The 12,287-nt window shown below is 35.5% G+C and overlaps 1 protein-coding gene across 6 annotated transcripts in view; it reads left to right on the forward strand.

Moving 5' to 3' along the window:
• Nucleotides 1-12,287, forward strand: part of UBR3 (ubiquitin protein ligase E3 component n-recognin 3) — a 104,076-nt gene that overhangs the window by 8,903 nt on the left and 82,886 nt on the right. For 4 of the 6 annotated variants that reach the window (XM_027462185.3, XM_027462188.3, XM_072040914.1 and 1 more), the window contains exons 2-6: nucleotides 3,639-3,778; nucleotides 4,158-4,316; nucleotides 5,957-6,100; nucleotides 6,700-6,749; nucleotides 10,928-10,994. In XM_027462185.3, the coding sequence (XP_027317986.1) occupies nucleotides 3,639-3,778; nucleotides 4,158-4,316; nucleotides 5,957-6,100; nucleotides 6,700-6,749; nucleotides 10,928-10,994 (560 nt within the window). The remainder of the gene's footprint in view (nucleotides 1-3,638; nucleotides 3,779-4,157; nucleotides 4,317-5,956; nucleotides 6,101-6,699; nucleotides 6,750-10,927; nucleotides 10,995-12,287) is intronic. The other 2 variants (XM_072040916.1, XM_072040915.1) reach the window with 1 other exon arrangement.

Consider the following 12,287-nt stretch of genomic DNA (forward strand, 5'->3'; position numbering starts at 1 on the left):
AAATAAGTTCATAAAAACTAAGAGACAATTGTAGCCCTTAGAAAATATTTAACATCTTGCTTTTTTTTTTGCTTTTTTTTTTTTTTCTTGTAAAAACATAAGTGTAGTGTATGTAAGCATAACATTTGCTTGTTAGTTTAACTGTTGGGACAAAATGCTTATTCTTTCTGAAGTGTTTGGGTTCTTATTTACAAAATCTATTCATTTTGTTTGAAAACTTTGAAACATTACATGACATTGAGTCACTGCATTCTATGGCATGAAATTAAAATGTGAATAATGTCCTAAATAAAAACTCAGTTTAAATATGATTTATTGTTGCTGAATTGAAGAATCAGGTACAGGCTTACTTCTGGTGCTTAGGAATTGAATTGCTCAGGAGTTAAGTTCCTGTAGTTTTTATTTGGGTCCTGTTGTTCAGAGGAGTAATTGCTACCTAGACAAGAATGCCTGGAAGTTTCTCTTGGAGTCAGGTACTTATTGTGCTATAGTATTATAAGACTTGTGCGACCATGGACAGCCTTATGATTCAATTTAAAACATATGACTTTTAAACACGGGGAGGCAGGGAACAAAACAGTGAGAGAAAAGTGAGGGTAAAAATAGTTCCTCTGTATATGCATGAACTTATGTCAAGTTTCTGGAATGCAACTGAAACTTGAGATGCTGTGGGATGTAGTGTAAGGACGGCTGTGCAAACGTTCAAAAGCTGTGAAGGTGTGGTCTGGCTGCTTCTGAAGGCACTCATCAGCTGCTCTAATAACTGGGGAAGTTTAAAAACCCTTCTTTGAAGTGGAGGAGTTGGCTTCACAGCGAGCCCTGTATCTACCTGATCTGCTGGTTGCAAGACATTATACACATTCAAATTCGAGCTGGTTCTCCTGCATTGTTGGGTTTTTCTTCTGTGTGTTTTGCTCCCCTTCAGGTGAGCAGGGGAAGGGATGATGACGACTTAGCGATTTCAGTGTGATTTTCAGTGTGAAGGAGGCAGGTCTGTGAGTGTTAGTGGATTTAAGCTGGCTCGGTGGAATGCCACTGTTGATGTGTGTGCACGCACGTGTGTGTATATATATGTATTTTGAAGAGTAAGGAACTGCCTACTAGCTTAGCTTCCTGAGCTTGCCTAAGGCAGAATCGGTCGAGTGGCAGTGCTGGAAGAAGTAGGAGGGCAAGAGACAGAACTGTGGCAGGGCTGACCCAGTTCAACTTAAGCATTTGTGAAACTGCAGCTTAAAGGGGTGATTTTACCTGCAGCCACCTCTAAAACACGTTTCAGAAATTCACAGTAGAACTATTAAAGGCAGAAATAGAATGAGAGAATGAAATGAACCTGGAAGGTCTAAAGTGAAGGTTGCTCAATAGTTGATATGTTGCTTATATTAAAAATGCATGGCGTTCTTTACTATTAGGTAAATGTTAAGTGTTCCTCCACGCTGTACAAATAGGATATCAATGCAGCATAAGGAACTTCAAGAATTATATTTGAGGTCATGTGGACAAGATGGCTTGTTAAACTTTGATTTCTATTTAATTGCAAGTTACTGTGTTATTCTCTCCTTTTACTGAAGTTAGCCATGGCTTTTGGTGGAAAAAAATAATTTCATCTGTTTTAATACTCTGAGGATCTTGGAAGCCCTTGTCTGGTATTTTGGTCAATATTTGTAGAAGAATGGTACGGCACCCTGTAAAGGCAGTGGAGTTTGGAGTGGAATAGAGGACCACTATTTCAGGGTTGAGAAGTAGCATCCAGTGGCAGTATTGTTGTGTTCAGTGTGTAGCTGGTTGGCTGGGTTGGTTTTTAAGAGTTCAGGACAAAGGAGTCTCATAAGCAAACATTGTAGACAAGGGTTCAGTCTGATTTCTTCACCCTTGTTTTGTAAATAGTAGTAACTGAGTGTTGGTTTTCTGGATTGATGCTTTGGGTAATTCCCTAGCTTGTGATGAGAACCAGTAAAAACACATCTTTTGGCTGAATGTGAAATATATGGAGAGGACCAGTAAAAGATTTTAAAATACACTGCACAGTACTTCTTTCCTTGTGTGTCTTTAAGCCCGTATTATTATTACTTTTGATCTGTTCTTACAAGGGTAGTGGTGAAAAGGAAACCAAATGCCTTTAAGACTCCTGTATTGCGGCCCAGATAACGTGAGACCTGTGACTTATGGCAGTTCAGATTTCTGTATGTGGGTGACAGAAGTGAAAGTGAATGACTGTGAGTGCCATTCACTTTTGTGAATGACAAAACTGAAAGCCTTCCTTTTGTACATTAACTCAGAAGTTGTTAGTCATCACTGAGGTCTTTCTCCCAGGGACTTTTTTCCATGGGGATGGGTAGGCTGTATATACCAATAGCAAATCATCTGGCTACTACTATCTTTGTTTACCTTTTTATAATGAAATGTCTCATCTGTAATGGGTAAGAGCACAGGAGAAGCTCTTAGTGTTAAATCTTGTGAAGATGCTAGCCACACTTCAGTAAAAACAGAGATGAAGGTACTGTCTTCATCACTGGGTTCTTGTATCTTTTTTTTAATCCTACACTTTTTGTTTTTCTTTTATTTCTTTCCTGTCTTGAGGGTGGTACTTGGATGGTCCTCAAGGAAAAGTTCTCTTTAGAGAGTACCAGGCTTCTTAGGGAATTTATAGCATAGCAAATATAGTGAAAGCATGAATAAACCTAGAAAATAATTTTTCATATTCACACAAAGCTGTATCTCAGTGATACTGAATCAATTTCTTTATCTTCGTGTTCAAAAATTACTAGTGAAGTCTAGTGAATCTTTTCAGTAAAACGTACTCTTAAATTATGTGTGTTTAGATGTCTTTATTCCTTCTTAGCTGCTTCTTTGACATAGGTAAATACGCCTTTCTTGTTGGTAAATGCCCCTTCTAAAAATAGAGTGGGAGCAGAGAAGTATTCAGTGGCTCTTGAGTCAGGCTTATGTTAAGTCAGTGGGAAATCATTCTGTCTGCTCTAATGGGACTTGGCTCAACCTCATGTCCTCGTGTATTAGCCAAGCCTCAGCTACCACCAAACAGGAGTTCTTCAGAGAAGAAATGTTTTATTTTTAAATGAAGCAATTAGTGCAGTTTTTGTAGGGTGTTTCTATCAGACTTTGATAAGTAAATCTCAGTTGGTATACATTTGAAGTAAATACTAACCCTGTGAATTCCAGTGCTTTCAAAAGTTTTTATTCATGTCAAAAGGCATTAAAAAGTCATCTTATGAACGAGGTTCTGAAGAATCAGGCCAGTGTCTGACTGTTTCAAATAAAGAAGAGAAACTGTTTTAGATAAATATTTTTTTAAGTTAGATAACCCAGAAATTGGGAGGTATGTCTAGGTGAAGAAAATCCTTGCTCTTGTAATTGTTAAATGGAAGATGCTTCTAATGTGTCTGAGATAAAACTAGATATGTTAACTTTGGGAAGGGAAATAAATTTGGCAACTCTATAATTCTTTGTATTTGGAAACAAGGTGGATTTGGACATTGTGCTTGGAATTTCAGCATACTGTTTCTACCCTATCTTTAATGTAAAAGTATATGCTCTGAAAATGGAAAAAAAGTAGTGTCTTTCTTAATGTATGGTAATTCTGCTGAACTGTGCTTGGCTAACATTTTTCTCATTTGTTGTAGGTTTTGTAAAAGACACCGGATTAAGTCAAATTCAAATGTTCCATGTGTCCCAAAAGACTTGTTGATGATGTCAGAATTGGTTCTTCCACAGTTCATCTTTAGCCTTATTCAGCACTTACGAGAGGGATATAATGAGCCTGGTATGTTTAAAATTTGCATGTCCCTAGCATATTTTACCATGCTGCGCTCTTGCTTTGAGATATGAGACACAATACCCAAATACATGCATGCTATCTGTAGTTTATATCACTGAATTGTGTGCATCTTTTCCTAACCATGTTGCTGCCTGGTGAGACCATCTGATTTTGTTCTCTGCTGAAGAGCTTCTTAAATACATTAGTTACCCAGCATTGTGTTGAGCTCTTCCTGAAAATGAAGTCAAGATTACACATGTGAATTTTAGAGCATTATATACATAAGCTAATTCCTTTTGTGTTAGTCATAGCTGTTTTGCCTTGTGTAGGTCTTGGCTAGTTTACATTATGTTTATACCAAAAGTTCTTGTTATGTGGCTTTCAGCTCTTGATCTACCATCAGAGAAAGACCTTCATAAAATCCTCCTGGTTTTGGAGCCTCATGTTTCCTTTCTAGAAGATTTGACCAAAATGGGAGGAGCAATGCGATCAGTTCTTACACAGGTTTTGACTAGCCAACAGTTCTACAAAGATCTTAGCTCCGGTATGTTTGTGTTATTTCTAGTAATTAAATTTCTGAATTGTGAAGACTTTAAGAGTGCAAGTTTTATCACTTCAGCTCTGCATGTTTTTATCTAGTTCGAGAAACTCCAGAAAAATGCATGTTTTTAAGGATATATTTTATTGGTGATAGAACAGGGATGGGTTTTAGCAACAACTGGAAGCATTTCTTATTAAGACCTATACAGCAGCAGATCACTTACCTTCTGTGTCCCAGATAACAGTATAAAGAGGCATCATTTCAAATGGGTCTTTGCAATAAATCCACGCACTTTAAAGTGAAGTGAACATGGTAGCTTACTGCTGCCAAATAAGATGCATTGTGTCTATTGGAAGTGGGACATGTGTATTATATTTTGGGATCTGATCTCACAGAGGTTACTGGAGGAGACTTGAACAGCAGAAGGTCATCATATGTACTGCACTTCTGTGAAAAGCTTTTTTTCTTAAAAATAATCAATCCTGTACAAGCAATTATTTGTTCCATCCTGTTCTAAGTAACAGTGAATCTAAAAATGTTGGGTAGTCAGTCTTAACACTCTCCCTTTTGCCCCACCCCAAACAGTATAAACTAACTCTGTCTTGTTTTCTTGTAATTAGAAGGTATCATTTTTGAGTCCTTTGCATAGGTAAGGAACAAATAGTAATTATTGTAGCTTGGCAGCAGCTAGCTGAACAAGCAATCTTTAAATCTTTGAAAGGATAAATGCTACTGCAGGGGCAGTTGCCTTTATCCTGCCATCTTTTCTTATCGTCTTTTTTTTATCCTCTTCTTTTGCTCCTGTCTGATGGTATTTGAATGGGAGAAGTTTAGTGACGTTTCTTCTCTTTATGTGATGGATTTCCTGAGACAGAGATGTGGAATAGGAAGTAAGGCTTTATTATTTGGACCTCTGGAATAGAGAATATGTGTCTGGATAGTAAAGAAGATGATAGTAAAGTAGAACCTGCACTTCTAGCTTGGGGTGTGAAAGGTGTATATCTGAAAGGGTGCTGGCAACTTTTTCATGTTTTATTTTCCTTAAACTTTAGAGGAGCAAACTATCAGGTTTTTATCTTTTCCTTATAGAACACTTTTTCTTCAATCAATTTCTTTGTGTAAATTTTATATCCAAAACATACGGTGTGACTTGCCTTCATCAGACTGTTCTGAGTCGTAATATCTTTTTTGAATAATTTCTGTTAATTGAAGCTGCCAAAACTGGAACTTCGAAAGAAAAGTTCCAACTGTCAGAATTTACATATGGAGTATTGTCATTATAGTTCCTGTCCTCTGGAAATCTTAGGTCCTTCCTCCCCCCCGGTCTTGTTTGAAATATCAAAATAAATGTGTGGGGTTTTTGTTTGTTTGTTTGTTTTTATTTCTCCTGTGGTGTTAATGGTGGCAATGCTGTTAAAATGAAAATTAAGTATATCATTTAGAAGAAAACACCAAATTGGAGGGTGAAAAACTGAGAGTCTTTGGTCTCTTGGATTTTGTTTTATGAGTTGAAAAACGTCTTAGAGTCTACTTCTCAAAATTGTACAGTTTATTAAAACACAGACCAAGACAGAACGTAAGGTATAATATATATGAACCAGGTAGCTGTTGTACTGTAACGCTGTTTTACATATGTGTTCAAGGTGTTGGAGAGAATGCATGTGCAAAGAAAAGTCATGAAAAGTACCTCATTGCTTTGAAAGGCTCCGGACTGGCATTTCCTGAGGATAAACTTACATGTGGCATGCAGGAACAAGGAGCTGGTACTAGCACATTAGCTGTTCAAGGTTTGTGTAAAAACATATTTTAAGATAAGACTTGATTATTGTTACGTATATTAAAAATATATGTATATTTTACCTTGTTTTAAAGGCAAGTCATAATGAAACTTGTGGAATTAACTGTTACTTAGTGCACCAGCAAATTACAGGATTCTATTCTGTCAACAAAACTAAACATGTTCACTTCTGAAATACTAAGCATCATTTTCCTATTGTGGAATTAGTGGAATTTGAGTAGGCAAGATGAAATTGCTCGTAGTGGAATTTTGTCATTGCAACTAAGTTAAATGACCTGTTCCTACAAAAGTGCTGTGGAATTTGTTGATCAGTGAAGGCAGTTGGAGATTTTTTGCAATTTCTGAAAGAACATGTCTCTAACTCAGTACACTGAAGTTTTGCAATTGAACATATTTGCAAATCCCACCCAGATTTTGTATTCTGAGTATTTATTGGAAATCTGACCCCAGTTTCTCAGTCCAGTGCTGTGTATCTTTTTAGAAAGTTAATGTTTTTCCATTTCATACTGGTTAATTAAATATCATAAAATATTCTTCTTTCAGTATAAGACTTATGAAAGGAATCTCTAAATTTTCTTATTTCAAAAGGTTTAGCAGGTGCTACAGCAACATCAGGACAAGGGGATTCTTCAGATGAGGTGAGACTGTTATTAAAGAATATAACAAACTGCAACAGAATATTAAAAGGAGAAATTGCTTGCAGCCAAATTCTGCAAACCTTTACTCTTCTGTCTACTACATTCTCTCCATTCTAGTAATTGGAAATAATGGAGATGTAAAGGAACAGATCTCATGCCCTAAGGACATCTTGGAAAAAATCCTTATTTCTGCTAATATTGTTTCAGTTCAATTTATATAAGTAATATAGAAGAAACTTGTCTAAGTAGTTCAAAAGTCGCTATCAAGTAAATGGGGCTTGATTAAAGCAAACTTAAAGCATGTGATGTTCAGAATGATGTTAGCAGCTTTTGGTACCTGAGAATCCAGGTGAACTGGTGATAGCAGTAGTGAGAATTTATCTGCAGAGAAATTCCCATGTGTAGACCTGACCTTATTTACCAAACATATTGTGTGTATTGTGTGGGAGTAAAAAGGAGGGAATCTCCTATGCTGAGATACAATAAACAAGTGGAACTTAATGTGGGAAGTTAAATTTTCATGGGATTACTTTTTCAATTTCTTCATTGCCCTTCCCCCCCCCCCCCCATTATTTAAATCTTAATTTCAACTAGTAAGCCTTCAGACTGATTCTTAGACATATGGTAGGGTAGTATAACTAATTTTAAAGAATGTTAAGTATAACTTTTCATAGAAGTTCTGCTTATTTTGAATTCTCTGAACAGTAATTGAAGTAAAAACAATTGCTTGTGTGTATCTGAAACAGTTGTATGACGTATTTGCCTCTGTCACAGGCACAACAGCATCTGGTATGCTTTCAGCAGTGCTATTTATAATTTGGCATTTTCAAAGTATCGCTTGTTGTTTTTTCACCATTGCTTGACAAAACCAAACAAAAACTTGCAAAAGACTGCTAGCAACATCACTTTTAAAGCCCAGGAATTAAAAAGGCAGTTCAAGTTAATGTTAATATGCTCAAGTAGTGTTTTTGATTAAACTTTAAATGACTTAGTATCCTTCCTGGTGTTTTACCTCTGGAAGTAATGGGAACAGCAGAGTAATCTGAACTTGTAAGAGTCTGAAGAGAGATCAGATGTCAGCAACACTCTACTTTTGGGAAAGATGTCCAAGATAGAGGTAGAGACAGAGATGTATGTTAGGCAGAAAGAATTTTTTATCAGGGTAAGTTTTAAGGCAAATATAATTTATTTATAAATGAGGAAGGTTTTACGGCAACTACACTACAGCTTGCCAGTTACAGATGCCTGCTTTCTGGAGTCTTTTTTCTGATCTCCAGGATGTGAATAACCATTTATTGTATGTAAATATTTTACCATATTACTGCAGATGTGATTTACCTGAATGGAAATTCCATACATGCTCACATACCTGGGATCAACATTAAAATCTTAATTATGTTATTAAGATGCTTTCATTAAAAAAAAAGAAAAAAGCACAAGTTTCTGTTTTGAAGCTTCCATTTAGAAATTAAAAAGGAAAAAAAGAATGAGGAAGTAAAGTTGAAGGTAAAACCAATAAGTACTAAAAATTTAAATGATCTTTAATGTATATTTGCGCTTCTGGATTTTTCCTTTTCTATTTTCAATAAAATTCCATTGACATAAAATAGAAAGCAATTAAAATAATATTGAGGCTTTTTGTAGGAAACAAAACAACAAAGAGGAAACATTCTATAAATATGGTACTGGAATAGCCTACATAGGTAAATCTCAGTAGCATCGCTGAAAGAAAGATGGCTTTTTATGCCTTTTAAAATCTTTTATAATTGTGGTCTGCTTAGCAAATGTGAATTACTGAAAAGAAACTCAAAAAGCCTAAATAAAACTAGGCAGGTGGACGGTGAAATGCATATTAGATAAATGAGAGTACTAGAGAAAAGCTTACTGGAGAGTTGCTTATTAGAGAAATAAGAAAGAGAAGTCATAAAACAATAGAACTTCTTTCTTCCCTCTGTTACTCCCATATGTTACAAAGGCTACTTAGAGCTTCTTTTATGCTCTAATATAATCTCTTATAGGAGAGTAAAGCTGTGTTTGAATTTAGAAACGTAGCAAGAGTACTTCTGATTTTTCTTTCTCTGATATTTAAGATAAATCTAGAAAGTCTAGTGTACTTTCCTTTGAGGTGAGTTCTAAAAGTAGCATTGTTTCACCAATGAAGAGCTAGATTATTAAGGATATGAATTAAAGTAGTGCTTCCTTAGGGAATTAAGTAACTTGAAAAGTTTTGCACAGTTCAGTGTCTGGCTTAATTTCTACAATAGTAGATGGTTCTAAGTTAAAAATGAATTGGATGGATGAATTTATGCTGAGATGTGGGTGGGTTTTTTGGTTTTATTTTTTTCCCCTAAAATGGTATAGGTATATTTTGTGCTTTATTTTTAAAATGCTTTGTGTTCCAACCTGTGATATTTTGGAGACAACTTGCCATTAGTTTCCTTCATTAATTTTTCCCCCTTTGTATCTTCCTTCGTACAAAAGGAGGAGAAAAAAAGACCGTTTCTAAACCTTTCCTATTTAAGAGAATAACATGTTCCAAGTAATAAAACCCAGTCCGTGAACACTTTGACTACACTGATGGATAACTGTATTGGATATCTCATTTTGGCATCATTGTAGTTTAATGAACGCTAAAATAACATATTACTTAGTTAAAAATTGCAATCAACAACTTTGTATGTTTAACGTAATAGTACAAAAATTAGACCATTTTATAAAATAGTATCTGATATTACATAAAATTTATTATTTGAAATTTGGACAGAGGTGGCACACCTTAGGCATATTGTTAAATATTCTGTTATGTAAAGCAAATCTGCATATATTTCTGGTACTATTTTTGTGTAATAAGTGGGTGAAAACAAGGTGTTTTTTGATTTGAATTTGAATTTTGATTCCTTGTCTTCAGGACAGGAGACTTAAATTGCAGACTCTTCCAGCAGTAGTATCATGATCTCTATCAGGTTTGATTTTTGTTTGGCACCTTTGGCCTCTCTAGTGTGGGGGGGTGATCTGTGACAACGTGCTGACAACTGACTGCCTCCTGAGTGCAGAAGTAGCATGTGTTCACAAAGAACACAGGAGATCTAAGAGTTCAAATGTTCAAAATCTTAAAAGTTGGCTACAGATTTTTTAGATGGAGGTACTGAAGAGATGAGGAGAAATTCAGATCTTTCCTTAACATGATGCTTCTGGTCAATTCTTACATATAAAATATGAATAATTTTTCTCCCCAGTGAAGAATAGTTTCTTCTTATGTTCTGTGTTCTTTACAATCCCTCTTGAAATTCAGAACTGAAGTAGGACCTTTAATTAGAGAAGGTTGATATTGATTGATTACTTTTAGCCATAGATACTTGCATTAATTTTCTCTCATTTTATTAGTACCTGTAGAAATTGTTTATGTCAGAGTTTCATTGGGACTGCTATCATTAGAAAAGAGAAACACAATTTTTAATGTAGTCCTCTAATGTCACATTATTTTTTTAAGTGTTAGATTTTGTGAAGTGGTGGTGATGTTTTTAACTTGCATTGCATTTTGGATCCTTTGCTGTTTTGTTTGCAGAGTGCATTGAGAGCTTCAGATGACAAGTGCCTGTGTAAAGTGTTTGCTTTATTCTGTAGGAAACAAGCAATTAGAATTGGTCTCTTAAAAGTGTCAAAAAGACTTTATTCTTGAAACAAAACTTTGTATTGATTAGAAAATATCCATCTGTTTGTGTTGTGAACTTCGAAGTGTTCAAGTCGAAGTGTTAGCTGATAAGTTTTTTAGGAAACAAACAAAAAAAATCCTCATTGATGAGTAAAATAAAACCTTGGATGTGCAACATTTAGAAAATTTGTAGTGCTAAATTAAACATTTTTGTAGCAACCAGTTCCAGAAATCAAAGCAACCAACTGACAAAATTATTGAAATAGATGAAGTTGTCTGAACTTGCAGATGATAATGTTGCCTGTAGGGGGGAAAAAGAACAGTTTAAAGAACTGTTTTCCCTAATGAGTTGCACTGAGTCCTTGGTTCCTGTAAACAGCAAAAGTATATTTTGTGGTAAGAGTATATTCAGGGCATCTCTGTTTTAGCTTGATAGTTGAACCAGGATTTTGAGAGCGTATAGTCTCTTGGCAATAAAATTCTAAATATACAGTTATCAACTTTTTAAACTCTTCCTCTACCCCAGGAGGACCAGGATGGTAGCCAAGGTGTGGGCAAGCGCAAGAGGGTGAAACTAAGCAGCACCACCAAAGGTATTTATGAAATACTGATTTCAGTGTATCATATTTGCTTTGTGTCTATCTTAAAGAATTATCTAGGGATATTCAATCACTTCCCAAGCACTGTGGAGCTGCATGTGGCAAGCATTAAACATAATAGTCTAAAAAAGAATAGCGACTGAAACAGTGCGACTTTGCAACTTCAAATTCTCTTGGGAGTGAGTATCACTTTCTGAGACTTTGACCAACTGTTTTGTCACTTCCATGTTGTAAGCTGGCATCTAACAATTCGTTCTATTTTCACTGTGTGGCAGGCAGGACCAGAATACATCTTGGCAAACAGGTTTTTAGTGTATTTGTTCTTGACAATTTTTTTCATTATGCCACTGTACAATGTGATTATGTTCTCAGCCAGGCAAGAATGGTTCTCTCTGGTTCTGGCTGGTTTTCTGTAATGTTTTTCTAGTTATGCTTAAGAAAAGATATGCGGATGAAGTCTCCTTTGAAACTACTTCGTTATTTTCCTAGACTGAAACTAATCCTTTGTACAATTTCTAGTCCAAGATGAACAGCACTCTCATTGAGGTCAGTGGAAGTTCTAATTCAAGAATGAATGTAGGCTAGAGACGAGGTAGCCTTATCTCGTGTTTTTCCTTTGTGTTTTTGTGCTAAAAAGTGAAGTGTTTTAATATTTATTTTTTTTTATGAGGGTGTTAGTAGACTGTCATCAGAAGCAGAAAGAAACTGCAAGATTTGAGAAAAGAACATTTGGGTGAAAATGTTCTGTTGTGATGGTGAAAGTTGAAAAAATTCCTGTAAAGGTATTGAAGTGAAGATTTGGAACTTGAATTTGAAATGCAGAAATTCCTGAAGTCAATAAACAGATATGAAAGTGTTGTGAGGGTTATAGGAAAGGAAGACTGATTATTTCTAGTGTTTTCAGCTCGAATTAAGAAGAGATTGGAAAGTTGGAAAAGCAGAGAACTAAATGTTTGGGCAGGTGTGTTATTGAGAGGTGAAGCAATGATATGTGAAAGATCATGAAGGCTCTGCAGGCAGAGGTACCTTGGTTCCTGCATACTGCAGCAATACATGTTTATATAAGCAGGGATAAGAGAGACTATAAGCAGGGATAAGAGAGACTCAGAATGAATCAGAAATGTGACAGATTAATGATGTTATGAAAAATGTGGTAGATATGGAGAACTGCAGGAACTTTACTGACATCCCAGGAAAGCTCTCTTACTTAGACTGTTAAGTCCTAAAAGATAAGTTAGTCAGATAATGCAAGAAAAAGATGGTCCTTTTTCTGATGCGTAATGATTG

The sequence above is a fragment of the Anas platyrhynchos genome, chromosome 7 (assembly GCF_047663525.1).
Source record: "Anas platyrhynchos isolate ZD024472 breed Pekin duck chromosome 7, IASCAAS_PekinDuck_T2T, whole genome shotgun sequence".
NCBI classification, from domain to species: domain Eukaryota; kingdom Metazoa; phylum Chordata; class Aves; order Anseriformes; family Anatidae; genus Anas; species Anas platyrhynchos.